Source organism: Cottoperca gobio, chromosome 22, assembly GCF_900634415.1.
Source record: "Cottoperca gobio chromosome 22, fCotGob3.1, whole genome shotgun sequence".
NCBI lineage: Eukaryota > Metazoa > Chordata > Actinopteri > Perciformes > Bovichtidae > Cottoperca > Cottoperca gobio.
Genome location: NC_041376.1, coordinates 4,680,476 through 4,700,273, shown reverse-complemented (window position 1 = coordinate 4,700,273; position 19,798 = coordinate 4,680,476). Strand labels below are relative to the sequence as shown.

The 19,798-nt window shown below is 45.2% G+C and overlaps 1 protein-coding gene across 1 annotated transcript; it reads left to right on the top strand.

Moving 5' to 3' along the window:
* Positions 1-2,481: 2,481 nt before the first annotated feature.
* On the top strand, positions 2,482-19,724 carry plppr3a (phospholipid phosphatase related 3a). The gene is given in 11 exon segments (XM_029461454.1): positions 2,482-2,674; positions 6,471-6,574; positions 6,966-7,151; positions 8,470-8,599; positions 9,606-9,801; positions 11,002-11,059; positions 13,342-13,515; positions 14,953-14,982; positions 14,984-15,769; positions 16,192-16,449; positions 16,451-19,724. Coding segments are annotated over 10 exon segments (2,703 nt in total). The 5' UTR covers positions 2,482-2,674; positions 6,471-6,493; the 3' UTR covers positions 17,255-19,724.
* The last annotated feature ends 74 nt before the right edge of the window (positions 19,725-19,798 follow it).

Here is a 19,798-nt window from a genome sequence, read left to right as displayed (position 1 = left end):
GGTGCATCGACCAGACCGTATAAAGTGAAGATAATCGCACGGTGATGAAGCCAATCGATCACATGTTCACTGCACTCGCACGTGGTTGGAGTCTCCTTGTCGTAATAAAATAAACAATGGGCTCAGGTGACGAGGTGCACAGAATGGGTCGTTAAAAAAAAATCAATCGGAATCCAATCGCAGAATTGTGTGGGCTTTCATAGACGGATGGGTGAAATGTGTCGATGTGCATGAGATCTACCTCGATGCTTTCATGCAACACACATGTGAGGTGTGTGCTCTTATAGTGCCTCAGCCTGAAAGTCTGCATTTACTACATGTGCAAGTATGCAGTGTGTGTGTGTGTCTGCATGAATGCCTACCTGCATGCGAACACGCACATGTGCCACATGTGTGGGTGTCTGCCTGTGGTTTGCACATATCTGAATGGAGATGGTTGGCCTTTGGCTCAGACGTAGTAATTAGGTCACATGTGTGAACAGCAGTCGAGAAGAGTTTTAATCAAACTTAAGAATCCCCAACGTACATCCCTCCGGCAATCAATTACCATCCAACTAGTAACGAGTGCTGATAACGCATGTATTCTGCATTAAAGAAAATACAATTGTGGCTATTTCTGCATCTCAGAGGCACTGATACTGTGACCAAATCCACCATGTTGAGAGGAGTACGAGTACTCTGTGGGAAGAGTGCTCATCCACCTCCACCTCTCATGTCTTTCTCCCTCCCTCTCTATAGTGCTTTGTCTAGTAGGTAAATAGGATCCAGGCACTGTGAGTGATGAGTTTATTAGCTCCTGCCAGCTGTGACCAACCCTTGGGAGTTACTGGCACGGTAGTGGCGGTGTGTGTGCGTGATGTGGTCGGGGGTGGGGGGCCCCTGGGTAAGGAATGAGGAGGGGGATAGGGGAGGGAGCCAAGGAACGAGGGAGTACCCCATGAGAACCAGAGAAACTCCCTGGCAACTGGAGACAGGATCAACACTAAATGGGGCACCCCTCCATTCATCTAGCACCAGCAGCGACACAGAGCCAAATGACAGAGATTGAGAGAGAGGGAGGGAGAAGGGAGGGTGGGGGTGTAGGTGCTCCTGTCTGCAAATATATGAATGAGTGTAAAAACCATTAAAGGCCGGTCAGCAAGCGACTTCCTCCTGCTCTGCACCCTCTCAAATCAGCCTGCACATATAGGCCCGTTAACATGTGTCCCTGGATGAGTTACAACACCCAGTTTTAACAATGAGTATGTAGATTATGTAGAGAGGGACAACACGTGAGTGCTAAATGGATGTGTTAATCCAGTTTTAAGCCCCATTAAGAATTGATAACTGTGGGAGCAAAATATATAGATCTCGTACAGAAAACACCTTCAGCAAAAAGAAAAGGTGCACGTGTACAAACGCGCCACGTGCACGCAAAAGTGCACGTACAGGCGACTTTTTTGATGCCAATTGCCGCAATGTCATTCATGATGAGTCAGTGGATCCGCAGAGGTGTCTGTAAATGTAATTCTCTGTTTGAATGTGGTGTTATCAAACGGTGCGTGTGCGCGTGTCCACGAGCTCCTCCTGGGGGGAATCTAAATGCACCACAGTGGTCAGACGCCTGCCTGCCTGCCACACCCTTCTATAGTAAACAAAGGCAGAGATATCTGAGTCAGCATCACTGGGAAGATGAAGAAGTTGAGGGGGGTCAAACAAACGAATCTGATGGTATTTAGTGAAGCACGAGGCGTATCTGATTGTCAGCCTAATATTATAATTACAGTGAAATTGTCTCCTGCTTATAGATGAGAGGTTATCTTGAAATCCGCCCCCTCGCGTTTACTCCACACATGCACACACACACACACATTTCCCAAATCGAGCCCTTTGTCTCGGTCGCCTCTCCGTGGTAGCCCCGAAACAGGAATTCAGCAGGGAAGGGAGGAAAGAAGTGTGTGTGTATGGACCAGACTGTCTCCTCCCCCCACCATAAGCGCACACACCACGCTCTCTCCTCCCCCTGAACCCCCCCTCCCCTCCTCCTCCTCCTCCTCCTCCTTCACAGCCCTGCTCACCCCCCCCACATGCCTTTGTGTGTGTATGTGCGCGTTGTGAAGCTGACTGCGTACCCGAAAACCGTGTGACGGATGCCTTGCATAGAAAATAATAAGCTTCTTCTTTTTTGGAGGAATTTCAAATGTGTCCGTGTTATATATTCTGTGGGAAATAAGAAAACTTGCAAGTAAAGGGGAGAAACCGGGTGGACGCACGTGAATCTCTCACTTATTCAAAGCCAGGAAATAGAAAGGAGGAACGCGTAACCAGCAAGTGTCGCAAATTGGACTTTCCACCATCAGCAACCCTCCTCTCTCTCTCTCTCTCTCTCTCTCTCTCTCTCTCTCTCTCTCCTCTCCTCTCTCTCTCGCCATCCCTGCTCCTCCTCTGTAGGTCTCCCCACTTACTCCCATCCAACCTCATTCTCCCAGCCTCATTTAGTGATCCCAGAATAGCCTCTCACCGGAGCGCTCTCTAAATATCAGTGGAGGGTTTTTTGGATTTCGGGGTGACTTGGGAGTCGCTGGAGATGGATTAAAGGGACGGTGCACCGCAAAACTGGAGCACCACGCGCGACCACGCCGGGGGGGAAGGGGGCGACGGGACTCGGTGAATTCACGGAGCCCCCGGGACAGAGGTGAGTGCTCAGGCTGTCCGGTAGCGCTGTTCCCCCCCGCATGCATCCCCCAGCAAACCTACCGCTCCTCCTGGCGAGCAGGGTTGAAATCAGCACATGGTTTTCACGTTCATAATTCATGATCTCATACGCAATCGGCTGATTCTTGCTTGTGGTGGAGTAACAGCAATGTTATCAATAGATTTAACAGCATTGTGTTCCTTTATTGTGTCTCCTTTTGATATAGTAGCTTAAAAAAAAAGACTAAAGTCTAGGAGAAAACAGCATTTCAAATCAAATGCACGTTCAGAAAAACATGCTTTCCTAACAGGAAAGGTGCAACCACTATGAGCAGTTTTTAATACATCTTATTGATTTTATATTAGAATTGATACCATCTTAAAATGACATAAAGATAGGTGTTGTGTTCACCCTCCTCCACACTAAGTCGAGCATATGGCCCTTTATGTCTCTCGGGCTGTGCAGGGCCCTGCAGTGGACAGGGCTTTGCAGCTAGCACTGCAACTTTCTTAATGGATGAGTAGCCTCCATGGGAATGGGAAATGGATACTGTACTGTTACACTTCATGTTCAGCTCTTTGATTCATTTTGAAGTTGATGTTTGTTAGCCATAAATCAGCGACTTTTACACTGTGTATTCTGATTTTAATGTTCAGTCCTGATGGATCCATGTCACTAATACTATATGGTAATATTGTAAATACATGGCAAGTGGTTGTTTGTTCTAAATTGACACATTTCTAATTCATACTAATGTTATGAACATTGGACTGTAACGTTTCCTAATATTAAAACAAAAAAGCATACATGTGTTAAGAACATTTCATCTACAATCACCCACTCAATTTGAAATGTGTTCAACAGCCAAATAAATATTTTCTTTTTCCACCAAAAGACATAATAAATGTATGTAATCGACATGTTTTCCCCTTTCATGTAAATCATTTCAGAGCCCAGACATTCTCCTTTATCAAACCATTCTAAGGCTGTAACTACAAAGTGATTTTTAATATGCATTAATATGATAGTGATGAGTCGATAGTTTACTATTTAGTAATAACAGTACGCATATTAAGTTTAATATCATATAACACCTAAAAAGTAACTTAAATAATTATCAAAAGAGCTGCAGATTGCAGAGTTGTTTGATCGCCTCAGTTCTGTCATGCAGTGCTATACTATACTCAAATGTACTGCTTTATATACTAAATAATAATAAAGATGCTTCCCAACAGGCCATGAGGGGTCACTGAATGCTCTGATGAGCAGGAACACGATGTGAATCATATCATACTGCTTCGGTAGTCACCAGATCTCATCTCACCTGAACACTCCTGGGAGATTACGCACTGACGTGTTTCACAGCATTTTCTATAAAAACATCAAATTAACTCAATTTTTGGAAGAATTTGAAAGAATCCCTCCAGTGTACTTCCAAACACGTAGAGAATCTTACTGAGACACTTGATATTTGCTTTCCTTAAATGTGTCGCCTGTTTGGATATTGTATTTGTATACAGCGTACTACCATCATCTATAGTTGGTGATACTACTCAACATCACTATCTGTGCAATACCACACGGCACTCGCAGGCTCTACTAGTCTCTAACACCACAACACCCCCCCCTCCTGTGTTGGTGGTCACTGAGTCTTGTATCTTCCACCCTGTCTGACAGACTGACAGACTGTTTCTGTCCACCGCAGGCCTTACAACCCACCTCATTCACACACACACACACACACACGCACACGCACGCACACACACACACGCACACGCACGCACACACACACACACACACGCACACGCACGCACACACACACACACACACACGCACACGCACGCACACACACACACACGTGATGTGCATTGCTTCGACTACACACACATTCAAACACTGCCATGATGTTTGCAAGCACAAGCAGACAGCATACACATTTTGCAGTCACACACACACACACACACACACACACACACACACACACGTGTTGTGCCCCAGAGGAGAAATGCTGGTGTGATAGATAAACAGGAGGCTCATCATGCTGTGTGTGTGTGTGTGTGTGTGTGTGTGTGTTGGGGTGAGGTCTAAGTGCTGACTGGAGTAGGTCACTGAGACCAAGCGGCTGTGGAGAGTGAGACCCAGGACCCAGCGTCTTCCTAAGCTGCTTTCAGCTACACTGGAATCAATCCATCCCAGTATCCTCCATGTCTCTGATCCCCCCCCACTCACCAGCGCTTACCCATTCACACAAACTGGAGCTACACTCTTCTGCCTTTTTATTTTTTTAAATCATTCTTTATGTCTTTGATCTCCGCTTATCTTGTCCCCAGTTCTCTCCTATTCTCCTCTCCTCTCCTCTCCTCTCCTCTCTCCTCTCCTCTCCTCTCCTCTCCTCTCCTTTTCTCGCACTCTTCATTTCTAGCGGTCATGGAAATTAGAATGTAGAAGTCTTTGATTCTCTGTGCCTCAGGGTCAGCCCCTCTTATCTTGGAGCAAAAGAGAGAGAGAGAGAGAGAGAGAGAGAGAGAGAGAGAGAGAGAGAGAGAGAGAGAGAGAGAGAGAGAGAGAGAAGATGGAGATGAAAAGAAGGGGGGGTAGAGAGAGGTGTTGGACAGTGAAGAGAAAGAAAGTGCCAGTGAGAGAGAAATAAGCAAAGCTAAGCACACACTGAACAAACGACAATAAAATGTAGAGACCGAAGATGAAAGAGGCAGAAAGAGGTAGAGATGCCTGAACAGCCAATATGACTTTCTTTAAGGATAGCATTTTTGGATTTGAAGCCTCAGATCAGATGATTTTTGTGCTTCAATCTGTCTTAAATTTGGGAAATTGCAAGTATAAAAAGTCATGTACACAATAATGGGAGACTCAACTCTCCACTGAAACCCATTCATTCAATTCATATTAGTTGGCTCAGCACTTCTGTGACACAATGTGCTGCAGGTTTCATTGCGTTTTAAGGAGTGACACGCCTCCGAGGCATGTTCCTCGTACTGGCTAGTATGGAATTTCTATTAAAAAGTCAATATTGAACTACAAATATCAGCACAGCTGTGGATGTTGGTAGAAAAAAAAAGAAAGAAAAAGCGAGAGAAAGTGTGTGAAATGACGGCAGATTGGCAGGAAGGGGCAGGAAAGATTGGAAGGTTATTGAGAAAGCGATAAGTAAAATGGGACACAGCGCGGCGGGAGATAGAAGGCCGGGCAGAAAGGAGGGAAATAGGGAGCTGTAGGGAAGGCTGTGAATATTTAACTCCGTTTAGTTTTCCATTCGGGCTCTTGGCTCTCACTTCCCTCTGAGGCCGTCTGATCGCCTAAAGGTTATTGATGGCAGGAGATGTCGACATGTGTGTGTGTGTGTGTGTGTGTACACTGTGAGTATTCGAGGAAGATACATGTAGTGTGTAGAAACCAGTTTGGAAGTAAAAAAAAGCTTCCTTTCGGATTAGAATTTAATATTTCTCTTTGTAGATGCACCATGACTTCTCAACACATTAATAACCTCGTGTGTGTGTGTGTGTGTGTGTGTTCGTCCGTGTCTACGTGCTACAGCTAATAAAGCACTTCATTACCAAACAACAAAATTGCTCAGAATATGTTATACACTAAACAAGAGGTCTCATTCTTCTAATAATAACGTTTGAAAACTCTTTGAAGCTGTGTGTCCTTCCTCAGATGAGTCCAGGCCTGGCAGAAGTTGGAACGACTTTTTAATGCTTTCAGAAATATTGATGGTCCAAGAAAGTGTTCTGAAGCCTCGTCTCTGAAATCTCTTCGCAATCTGTTATCCCAACAGGCTGTGACTGGTCCCACCCCAAGATGACGTCCCCCAAAAACAAAGCCAAGAAGAAAGCACCCAAAGACAGCATGACGCTGCTGCCATGCTTTTATTTTGTAGAGGTATGTTCAGATAGAATTGATGACCCACCACTTTATCAACATGACTTACTACACCCACTGAATGGATCACTATCACACTAGTTGTGAGTTTGTTTTATGTTGATTGCATCCGACCCCTACTGAAAGCAGAGTCGGATGTTATGGTGTCATCAATTTCTTCGCGTCCCTTGTGTGTGTGTTTGAAGGTGTGTGTTAGTTTTTGTAGTAGAAGCTGAGATGAAACATTGGATGAATGTTTCCAAGCAAACATTACATGCTAGTCACTCTTTGCTTTGTCCTTGTCCTTTGTGTGTGTGTGTGTGTGTGTGTGTGTGTGTGTGTGTGTGTGTGTGTGTGTGTGTGTGTGTGTGTGTGTGTGTGTGTGTGTGTGTGTGTGAACATGACTGTCTAGCTCCCCATCGTCCTGTCCTCTTTGGTGTCGCTGTACTTCCTGGAGCTGACAGATGTGTTGTCCCCGGCGATGGTGGGCTTCCGTTGCCACGACCGTGACCTCTCCATGCCCTACGTAGAGACGGGGGATGAGCTCATCCCTTTGCTGATGCTGCTGAGTTTGGCCTTCGCTGGTCCTGCAGCGTCCGTAAGTCCATCAGACACACACACACACACACACTTGAAGGTTGTTGGCGGTAAGTTTAGCGATAACAGTTTTTTCCTTGTTACCTAAACTCTGCAGACTCTCCTCCTTCATGCAGTTTTAAGGCGTGTGAATGGTGACCAGAAAGGTTCAATCAAGAACCAAATTCTCTCAAACGTAGATAATTATGCTCTTAAATGTCTTCAAAGATGGATAACTGATCTAATGGATTTTAAATGGTTCCTTATGTATTCACTAATGTTCCTTTTCTAAGAAAAAGTATTACAGCAAAAACAATCAACTCTCTGTTTAAATGCGCACACAGCCACAGCACACTGGGGCTGGGCCATATTGAGAAGATCAAACATCATGATATCGTTTGAATAAATACCTTGTATGTCCTTTTAGCTCGAGTTTGGTCTCCACCAACTCCTACTTTTTACCCTGCTAGGTGTTCAACCTTTTTTTACTAACTAGTAACTAACATTGCCATTTGGTGCTTGGCAGTTAGCTTACATTTGCTTTATCAGATCTTTTTTTCACTGCTGGAAGCTGGACCAATAGGAGCAGAATTTGCAGCCTGTACCACCAAAAAGCGAAAGAATCTTGTTTAGTAATAACTCCCTGTGGGTTTCTTCACTGAGCAACATTTGATCCTCTGTTCATGTAAAAATGTTGTTTAGTGAAGCCTTACAAGAGCGAAAATCCTCCCACACTGGAGTCAGAAGGATAAAATCTGGTCTCAAAGGATCGGTGATCTAATGTGTCTCGGGGTTTGGGGATTTGTTTGTGAGTTCTACACACACACACACGCGCGCGCGCCCGCTTGTATAAAGACAAATACATAGATCACACAAATATGCAAGTGCACAGCTTCTCCAACACTCACAGAGCAAATTCAATGTCCCCTTAGAAATGCAGAATCAATGGACACATTGATAAATACACACCTGACATTCCAATACACGCCATCAAACACGCTCCAGCCCCCCGAATCAATACAGACACACAGACACACACACACACACACACACACACACACACACACACACACACAGCTAATCCATCAGCAGCATTGAAACGGGCAGAGCTCTCCAACACTCATCTATCACTCAGATTGGAAGTGATCACTATTCAATAGCACCTTGCCTCCATTCTCCCTCCAGAGCTCTCTCTCTCTCACCGTAGATCACAATCACACAAATGTATGTTTGACATTAATAGCACTTTTACCCGTTTTCGATCTTTTCTCTTTCTTTTTTGAATTTGTCTGTATAGTAGAAATGTAGTTTTCCCTACGTCTCTCTCTCTCTGTCTGTAGATAATGATGGGGGAGGGCCTGACGTACTGTTTGCAGTCCAAACTGAAGACGTGTCCCAAGTCGGAGAGCAGCATCAACGCCGGAGGCTGCAGCTTCAACTCCTTCCTACGCAGAACCGTGCGCTTCGTCGGTACGTGCAACCAGCAAACCTTTTAGGAGCTTTTTGAAGGGCGATTTGGACGATACATGGTTGATGCTTTGGACGTAGCAATAGTTGTGGTGTAACTTGCCTCAGGGGCCATTTTTTTTTGAAAGGGTCTCATTAACCGCATGATTTGTCAAACAGAATTATTTTCTAGATGCTTCCGTTTCTGTCGGTAATGAAGATGCATATAAAAAGCATTTGTATCACATGATCCATAACCGGCGCCTCATTGAAGTGATTGCCGATGCAGTGTATTCAGGTGAATTGGTAACCACGTAAGTGTGACAGTATATCAGAAGCCGTGTTCAGGCTCAAATTTGTTTTGATTTGCCTGCTTTGTTACGGGTTTTTTTCCTCTTATTTTTCAGTTTAACTTGAATTTTCCACAACATCTAAAGGTTAGAGAACACATATAAGGGTTACCCTTTTGAGAAATGTCGTGGAGAATTTGACATATTGTATGTAAAGTAAGGTCAGCGGGAGATGCACATCTCGTCTCCATGTGTAGTTTACATTTGGTCCTTTAATTTAGAGCAGCACAGTTAACACTATAAAGAACTGCCGGCTGAGGGTAGTGAGGAATAACATGTTGTTTTAAGATGTAAATCACTTTTGGCTTTCAGACAAATTGCTCCATTTACCGGCTGAGCCACCAACTGGAATCCACTTTTACTGTAAGGAAATAAGCTAATTACCTGCATTAAATGAAGGGTGACTTGAGAAGAAACAGGCACGATACAAAGCTCCGCATATCTCCAGGCGGACTTTGAGCTTTGAAGTGAAAAGAGTAATTAATTCACCTTACCAAATTCCACTGCCTGCGCAAAAGCTTCATAACTTAACAAACTGAAGGCATGTGGTGTCACTTTCAGCAAATTCAGTCACGTCGCAACTGCAGGTGTTCACAAGTCAAGCGCTCACGGCGAAGGAATCACCAGGGACTTGTAGTTCGGCCTTAACATCTCTTGTCTCTTACCTCTCTGTCCCTCAGGTGTTCATGTGTTCGGTCTCCTGGCAACAGCCCTAGTGACAGATGTCATCCAGCTAGCTACTGGTTACCACGCCCCTTTCTTCCTCACCGTCTGCCAGCCCAATTACACGGCTCCGGGAGTGTCATGTGACAACAATGCCTACATCACACGGGACATATGCATGGGGAAGGATCCGTATGCCATCATGTCAGCTAGGTAACACACACAGATGCATGTCGACAGCTTTAAAAAAAAGCGGAAAGTGTCCGTTTGCCTGGATTCAAAATCATACAAGAGGATAGAAAACATATGAGGCATATGATATATATATGATTATAGTTTTATGCTTCTTGGCTCTTTATTGCTAGGAAATAAGAATCTAGCAATGTTAGATCCTTTGTTTTCTAGTTGATTCACATTTACAAACATATATTGTTTACAGGCTATATGTGCTTTATCAGAGCAGGAGTGTGTACGCAAACTAAGGATTCATCTGAGCTAATTTGCATTTGAAGAGGATTAGAGGAGATTAAAATAGCGAAGGAGTGAAATTGTTGTTACAGTTGGATTTCTTTAATAATACAGTATTTGCTCGTTAATGATCGGCCACTTAGTAAAGTAAAGTGTTTATTTGTACCACAAGACATACAATGCCTTTACAAATTCTCATTCTTCCCAGTGTAGTATCTCAGTTGCAGGTGCAGCGGCTACAGACAGAGAAGATTAAAGCTAAATATAGTTGATATAGAGCCCCATATTACGTAATGCGATGCAGAGCTCCTAAACCTAACCTTAAAGGATAATCGCTTTCTGGCAGAGAATATTCTCATTTAACTCTTGGCAAGAAAGCAGTTCTCTAAAATCTGTAGCTGTTGCTTTAACAAACACAACTAAATGCTTAACCCTAACAATTAGCATGACCTAAATATAGTTGACCATCAAATAGACTCACTTTAAAAAAAAAAAAAGAAGACGTGCTCACTCTTAGGTTTAAAATCTGAGATTGGTTGCAGAACACCAACCCAAAGATACTCGCAGGTTTAGCCCCGAACAAATGGGAGAAGGTAAACACAAACAGTGAGTAAAGCAAATTAAAGGAGATTTATGATTCTGTTTTCTAAACTCTAAATTAGCGGCTTTGACCTCAGCTAATTTCCTCGCCCCTAATGTTCCCACTAATGCCCGTGGTATTCTGCTCGGGTCTATTAATGCTCAGATCCAAGGACTCGCGCTCAGATACACAACACACGCAGGTTTTAATGTCCAACACGATCACAAAACCGTTTTTTTTTTCAGGTTTATTCAAGAGGCAATAAACACACAGAACCCACTCAGCTTTGTTGTGCGAAAACATAAATCTCTCTTTGTCCCTCTGCCTTCACTCGTTCACACCTAACTCTCCTTTTCTTCCCTCAGGAAAACGTTTCCATCCCAGCATGCAACGCTCTCTGGCTTCGCTGCTGTCTATATCTCCGTAAGCTCTTCTGCGTCCGACTTGCCTTCTGTGTTTGTGTACCTTGACTATGATGTATTTGCATCATATGCTTGCATGTGCTTGTGAATTGTGTGTGTGTGTGGTTGTTCGGGGGTGGAGTTGTTAAACACACAGTTCACCTCAAAATCAAGAAAACGTATTTTTCCCTCTTTACCTTTTAAAGATTTAAAGTTATAGTGTTAAAGATAGCAGCTTGTAGCGACGTCTGGCACTCGGCTTGTGGCGCTCCACGCGCAGAAACAAATATATTTAAACACTCAATGTGTCTCTTTCAAGAAATCATGACCCGGTAACTCAAGATACTCCACAGACTTTATTATGAGCAGTGTCATGGAGGAACTATTTTCTTTCTATGAACTACACCCGCTAACCGTATCACCACACACGTGCGTCGACTCATGGACGAGAGGCTCGAGCTCGCGACATGTAAACATTAACGGCGTCCTCTTCGGCCGAGCTGTAACTTAGGGGATCCTCTCGTCAGTGAGTGGATGCAAACTTCCTTCTGCGCAGGGATACGGTTGGCGGGTGTAGTTAGGTGGAAAGAAAAGATGTCCTACATATCACTAATTATCTTTAACTGGGTCATGATTTCTGGAAAGAGACGATGCAGTTGAGTTTGGTGTGAACTGTCCCTTTAATCCTGTTTTGTTTTACTTTTTGGTTTAAAAAAAAACCGCAGTGTTTTTACACTAAATGTTTTTATCCACAGAAGTTTTCTTTCATACATTTCATGAGTTTGTGCAAATCTGTTCAATTATCCGTGTTCATGATACTTGTTCTTAACGAACGTTGCTGCTGGCAACACGAGATTAGTTCTTGCATATCAGAGGATTTGCAGCTGGAAAGAAATCACTGTCACTTCGTACATAAATCACAATTGCGTTTATGGTGTTTACTCGCGGAGAGAGAGATTTACGGATTTCAGACTACAGTCCCCTCAGGCCATCAAGAGCCGTCCAAATCTCACGTTAAAAAATAAAAGGAACTGACTTTCAAGGTCAGATTTCTGATTTCTGTTGACATATTGGAAGTAGCTTTTTGTTGCCACTCTGTAGTCTGTTGCTGACAGCAGCAGTATGTGAACTGTACAGCCAAGTAGCACTGTCATTTCCCCATGAGGTATCAACCTCCTACACACACACATGTCCTCCTCCAGCAATGGCTATTCTAGCTACTGGCCATATCTCTGCTGCCTCACTGAGCCCAGAGGGTTCTCATTAAAGCTCACCAGACCGATTTCTGATGAGTGAGGAGGAGGAGGAGGAGGAGGAGGAGGAGGAGGAGGAGGAAAGCAGCTGTTTTGGTTGCTAGCGTTACAACTCGTTGTCTAATCTCTGCAAAGTTGAGAAACAGCCCATTAACTCTGTGGTCAGAATGTCTTTTTGGTCACATTAGAACATTTATTTCTTGTATTGGAAGAAATAAGTCCACATGTTCCCACCTTGTCTTCACACATTTGGTGTATAAGTCTGACAGGAGAAGCAGATCACTTGACAAAGTAGACAAACTAATTGCTTTGGAAGTAGCTGCCTTCTGACAGATTCTTGCGTCTAGAAAAGTTGTGTTTTTATGCGCACAACTAGATGGACTTGTTAAAACAGGATATTTTTTGCAACGCCTGCTTCTCTGTCACTCAGCTGTCATCCACTTTATGTAATGGAAATATGGCTGGCATGCAGAGAATCTCAATGTAAATATATAAATATACTCTCTCTCCCTTCCCTTGTCCCTCCTGCGTACTTCCCCACTCTCTAAAAGCAACACTTCAATATAATGTCACTTCAAGAGAATTCTTCAAATAAGTACAGTTGCATTGGAAACAAAAGTTGTTGTCTTTACGTGAATAAACATTTTTGGGAAATACACAGTTTGCTTAGCTTGTCACAAAGTGGACATAAGGGAAAAGAGAGAGAGAGCCAAGCTAGCCAAGCTGCTTCTGCTTGGCTAAGCTAAGCTAAGCTAAGCTAAGCTAACCGACTGCTTGCTGTAGCCTATTTAAAACACAGATATGAGAATGGTATCAATATTCCTATGTACATAACTATTGGCAAGTGTATTTAATAATAATAATAATACATTTTATTTGTATGTATTTAGCGCATGTCATAGCTAAAAGCAATCTCAAGGCGCTACAAGTTTAAGATGAGTGTCTTTCACTTCTCTAACTGTCAATCTTTTACTAACTTGCTGCACCGTGTTGTTTTGCCTTTTAATGACATCTCCACCTCAGTCTCCATAAGTATGTCATCTCTCCGCAGATGTATTTGAATGCCAGCATCAGCAGCACGACCAAGCTGCTGAAGCCGTTGCTGGTGTTTTCGTTCTGCATGGCGGCGGGCCTCGCTGGGCTCACGCAGATAACTCAGCACCGCAGTCACCCGATAGACGTCTACGTGGGATACCTCATAGGAGCCGGCGTCGGAGTCTACCTGGTCAGTTAAACAAATTGCAAAAGACTTAATAGCGAGTTTAGCTGGTTTCAAGTTATGCTAACGTGACTCACTGAGAGACATTTGAACAAGTGAAATTGTCTTGAAATGGATTTCCTATTTCAGGATTTAGTTTGTGAAATGAGTGCCAGCATATGTTTGTAGGTATTTAGGGCTTTGGTTTTCTCCCGAGGGAATAGTTAACAGTCAGCATGCAGTGTGGTGGAAATGACTGAATACACATAAATAGATTTTGTTTTGTTTTTAATTAAGTGGTTTAGTTGTTTTTGCTGTGACTGAATTGTCCCTTTGTATATTTCTCAAGCTATCACAGCATGTGCTAACAATGCTTTTTTTTAATCACCTCTCCTCTCTGTGTGGCTTCCACACTTTTGCAGTTTTTTTTGGCAGGATCTATATATAGCCTTTTCTATTACTGAGTGGGAGAGAGAGAGAGAGAGAGAGAGAGAGAGAGAGGAGAGAGAGAGGAGAGAGAGAGAGAGAGAGAGGAGAGAAAGAGAGAGAGAGAGAGAGAGAGACAGAGAGACGAGAGAGAGAGAGAGAGAAGAGAGAGAGAGAGAGAGAGAGAGACAGAGAGAGCGAGAGGAGGAGAGAGAGAGAGAGAGAGAGAAGAGAGAGAGACACAGAGAGGTGGAGAGAGAGAGAGACAGAGGGAGAAGGAGAGAGACCAGGAGAAGAGAGAGAGAGAGAAGACAAACAAGAGAGAGGACAGAGAAGAGAGGAAGATATAGGAGAGAGAGAGAGAAGACACAGAGAGAGAGAGAGAGATACATAGAGAGAGAGAGAGAGAGAGGAGAGAACTACACAACATAGAGTAGAGAGAGAGAGACATAAGATGAGATAGATAGATATAGGAGTAGAGAGTGATATATATATAGATATCTATACCTTACCCCCACAACATATATATCTATCTATATCCCTCATTATCTATACAGATATCTCTCATATTACTCTCTCTCTCTCCTCTCTCTACCCCAACACCAACATTTCTTTCTCTATCATCATCTTCCCCATATATTATTCTCTAGAGAGAGAGAGAATGAATAATCCGATAAGAATTCTCTGGAACAATTTCACACTTCATTTTAAGAAAACTTGTCGTTTCCATTTTCCACGCTTCCCTCCTCCTCTCGTATTCTTTCTCTCTCAATTTCACATTTTAAGAGCGGGAGCGTTTTCTCCCGTCATTAAACGATGAATCTGAGAGAGGGGGAAGAGAGTGAATCATGCTGACCTCAGACTAAACAGCAGGAAGAAGAAGAAATGCCTTCATGCACTTGCTCCCCACTAATAGAAATACAACAAAAATGTCCCTCCCAAAGATTAAAGAAAACACATTTTCAGTCTTATTTCTTACTTATCACCTTATTTGTCCCCCCCCCCCCCCCCCCCCATCTCCCTGTTTCCCTGTGTCAGGCTGTGTACGCAGTGGGAAACTTCAAAGCATTCAGACGAAGATGCTCCCTCTTTGCAGAGACTGGCCCCAGCTCTGCAGAAGGACAGCCTGAGGGTGCTGAGCCAGCGGAGTCATGACTCCCTGTACAGGAAGACTCCCAGGGTGTCTGAGAGCAGAGAGGAGCTGGGGGCGGGGCTGGGGTCCGGGGCTCGCAGTAAGGTGAGGAGGGAGAAGGCGTCCCTGGCCTCCCTCAAACGAGCGAGTGCTGATGTGGAGCTCCTGGCAACCCGGGGTCCCATGGGCAAGGAAACTATGGTAACCTTCAGCAACACTTTGCCCCGAGTCGCGAACGGCAACAGCCCCATCTCCCCCTCAGATGATCTGCCCGCTACGCAGCGTCACATGACCTTCCACGTGCCCTTTGACCCCCAGAGGTCTCGGCAGCTGGTGTCAGAGTGGAGGCAGCGCTCCCTGGAGCTCCGCAGCCAGAGCTCACGAGACGAGGAGGAGGGAATGGACGGGAGGGATGGAGGAGATGAAGGAGAAGGAGACCAGGAGATGCCCCCCTCTCTTTATCCCACAGTGCAAGCCAACAAGGGCAACGCCACACCAACTGGAGGCAGGATGGTGGTGTCGCCCCCACTCGTTCACATCCCTGAAGAGGCATCTCGGCCGCCGCCTGTCTCCCCCAAGAGTGCCAAGACTCGCGCCAAGTGGCTGTCACTCACAGAGGGAGGGGGGGGGAAAGAGCCGGGAACAGGGCCGATTGCGGTGTGTACTCCCCGCGTGCCCAACACGCAGCCCAACCAGCTGTCCAGCCAGCCAAGAGTCACTCAGGTGAGGAAGACATTTGAAAATGAGTGTCTGCAAATCATAATGATTATATTATTTTGAGCAGTAATTTTGTGTTCTTTGGTTTCTAGTGGAGTGCAGCCAGTTCTTAAAAATATAGTCCAGACAGGAAGATTTAATAGCTGCCAAACGCTGCGTGTGCGACACACCTGGTGACTTATTTTGTTGGTGAAATCAAACCGGTGGAGGCAATTCCACTGATTAGTTTCCAATATGAAATACTTTCACAAGGGTTCAAACACTTATTATAGTTGGAGTTAAATGTCTGTGAGGGATAATGAATACGTTACTATAATTATTATAAATAGCTGGTTTCTATAGCAGCTTCTTTTCTCCACATAATAGTTAAGATCCATTTTGCCAGGTGACCTGGAGCAGCTCCTCTTCTGTCTGTCTTCTCCCTCCAGGTGATAGCCATGTCCAAGCAGCAGGGTCACGGAGTCACTTCGTCCACTAAGACGTCAGAAGGTGGCTCCTCCTCCGGCGGTGGCTCCAACTGCTCCGAGTCGCCCTATTATCGGATCCCATCCGATCGAGACAGCTGCACGGGGAGCAACCCGGGGAGCATCGCCGGAAGTGGGAGCATCGTCACCATCGACGCTCACGCCCCTCACCACCCGGTGGTGCGTGTGTCGGCCGCTAACGGCAAGCCGTGGGAGTGGAGAAAACACCATCAGCGGCAACATGATGGCCGGCGACTTGGCAGGGGACAAACACCGCGTATCGCTACAGCGACAGGATAATGGCAATCACTACCGGGATTACCGGACACTGCCAGTGAAAAAGGAATCGCTCTGCCCCTCCTCGGCCAGTGGCAGCGCCGAAGGAGGACTCGATCTGCCTCCCCCACCTCTCCCCTCCTCCTCCCCTCTGCTTCCCCCTCCTCAGCTGTTGTCATCCCCTCTACCGCCACCCCCTCCCCACTCGTCTACTTCCCCTTTGCCTCCCCCTCCTCACCCAAGCTCCTCTCCAATGCTTTCTCCTCTCCCTCACCCTGCCTCCTCTCACCTGTCCTCTCAGATGCCCCCACCGCCCCTCCCGTCGTCCTCTCAAATGCACCCACTTCTCCACCCATCTTCCTCTCAAATGCACCCGTCCTCCTGTCAAATGCCCCCCACCTCCTCACCCGTCCTCCTGTCAAATGCTCCCTACCACCTCACCCGTCCTCCTGTCAAATGCCCCCACCACCTCACCCGTCCTCTTGTCAAATGCCCCCACCTCCTCACCCGTCCTCCTGTCAAATGCCCCCACCTCCTCACCCTTCCTCCTGTCAAATGCCCCCACCACCTCACCCGTCCTCCTGTCAAATGCCCCCACCACCTCACCCGTCCTCTTGTCAAATGCCCCTACCTCCACATCCGTCCTCTTCCCCTTTGCCACCTCCACCTCACCCTTCATCCTCCATGCCTCCACCTCCGCACCCATCCTGCTCCAGCATGCTTCCCCCCCCTCCCCATCCCGACTTACTGATGGACAGCCACAGCCAGGCGCTGTCCCGCTCCTCCACCCTGCCTCGCCGGCCCTCTGCCCGCAGCCACGCTGAGCAGGAGCACTACTACAAGGCCATGCAGAACGAGAGGATGTTATAGCCAAGACGTCATTGTCATATCAATGATTGTACTTCAGGAGACGCCGCTGAAAGAGACAGAGAAACAAAGTAGGTTGTGGCAGGTGAATAGTGACTTTTGAAAAATGACAAAAAGGTTTAGAGACTCTGAGACCAGAACAGCAGCAGGGGTGGACGACCACGGGGAGGTCTTGCAACTCACACGCACTCAGCAGGGGATCTGTTTTTTTCTCCTTCTCACACGTACGCTCAACGGCTCTGACTGGGAATCGAACAGACAAGAGAAGGGGAGTCAAAGACAGCAGGGTGAAGAATTAGAAACTCTAGTTTCACCTATTTTCAGCACGCACACCCTCCGTGGTTCTTTAAAACACATTTAGAGAAGGAGTGGAAGAGGCTGCAGCTGAGAGAGAGAGATATCACAATGAACGGCCTGGGATTTGCTAAATCAACTTTCCCTTGAGAGGAGGGATAAGACTGAGAAAACAAAACAACTACAGGCAATACTAGCTCTCCTGAAAGTAGTGCAGCTGTTTGAGGTTGCCAGCCGCTACACACAGAGAATTTGAACTGAGAAACTTGTGCTTCTAAGCACCCAAAAGCTACGAATAAAGAAAAGAATGCAGTAATGTTAAGTTCAAGATTATAAGCCACAACACACACAAGCAAGAGTGGTCGTTTAACCCCTCTGATTACACAAAGCAAATGGGGAAATGTATGTTTGACGCCATGCAAAACTGTCAGTATCCACCAGAGAGATCCGGCTTAGGAAGCGTTGCTTCTGGTTGGGGTGTGAGGAGGAGGAGGGGTGGGCATAAGGAGGATCACGCACAGTTGGGCACCCCTATACAGACGTCACTGAATGGATTACTGCTGTAAACATGAGAGGCGGTGGAATGGAAAGGGAATTTGTTTCCTAAAGTGAAGATGGTGGCCGGGCCCGCACAGCACAGCGAGCCAGGCAGCCAGTCTGCCTCTGCTTGTGTGCAAAACCTGCCACGGAGCCTGAAGCAGCACTAAGGAGATTAACGTTTGTTTGTCAAACCACGCTGGCACACTCTTCCCTCCGTGGCCCTTTGCGTTTGGCCCTTCTGGCAAAACACAATGGCGTCGGGACAGTTGCCGGAAAGCTGCCCAGCCAGTTGTGCAGAACGCCGTCACCGCCGACGTGCACAGGTGCTGGTTGGATGCGACTAACTGTCGCTTGCAGAATCTGTTGATACCCGTTTCGCATTTCAAAGATTGTGGTACTACTTTCTAACCATGCATACTTGATAAGGGATGTATAAGTTGGTGCTTTATTAATGATCTTTTTTTCTGCTTTATAGATCAATACATTTTTAAGAGCAACTTGTCGGTTGTCAGGTTTTAAAAACGTCTTTTTATGTAGCTATTTTAATTTTCGGGAAAAGCTCTGCAGGAAGCCTAAATAATGTTTACAACTCCAGACTCCATCCATTATTTATACCCGCTTATCTTTTGCAGGGTCACTAGAGAGGGCTACCCTTATTTAAGTATGCCTTATTAGAAAGTTATACCAAGTTATATTGGTCTTTTCTTTTTGTTTTACATAAACTACTTTCATATTCTCTTTTACTAAATGATAATGTAGAACCAGAACAAGCGAGTAAGAGCTGCTTCATACAGTAGGTGAAGTAAATGCTTACCACTGAAAGCTTTTAGACGATTAATGATTAATTGTAGAATTATTCTAATTATTAACAGAAATTGAAATGAGTCAGCAGCGGCAGCCCTAACAAACAATACAAGTTGAGAAGAGAGGACGTTCTTCCTGTTCACCCCTGCCTCGTGTGTGTATTTATACCATGTTGTATAAAGTTGTTATCTCGTACCTATGCTTTCACACATGCAAGTTTCTTCTAACTCATCGGAAGATATTCCGTCCAATGACAAGTGCTTTATTTTCGATCGTACCTTGATCGTATTCTAATGAAACCTCACAAACATGAAAGAGTTGGTTTTTGCGCCACAACATCTGAAGGCTACATGAACTGAATGTGTAACGTTGTGCTAGGAACGGGCAAGTTAAATGGAACAAGTTGTACTCTGTAGTGGAGCAAGGTAGATAATGTTGCTCGTCGGTTTGTGCTGCATGTGTGTGTACGAGCGTGTTTTAAAAAAAACTTTACTTCTGTGCTTCAAGTCTACGCTGTCGCCTTCGACGGACAAGACATGCTGCATTTTTCAGTGCTGGTGATTATCGTACTACTTTCCCCCATTTTAACTGTAAGAAATACTTGATATTACCTAATATTATTAATACTGTTATTATTGCGCAGTCCTCTTTTATGGGCTAATGTTTTCTATCTGTGGTGATGTGTAACATTAATAACCCAATTGAATAAAAAAGACTTCTTAACTGAGGTTTCATCTTGTGTTACTTGACATTGTGTAGCACGGAGAAGAGGGTCAATGCCGGAGCAGCT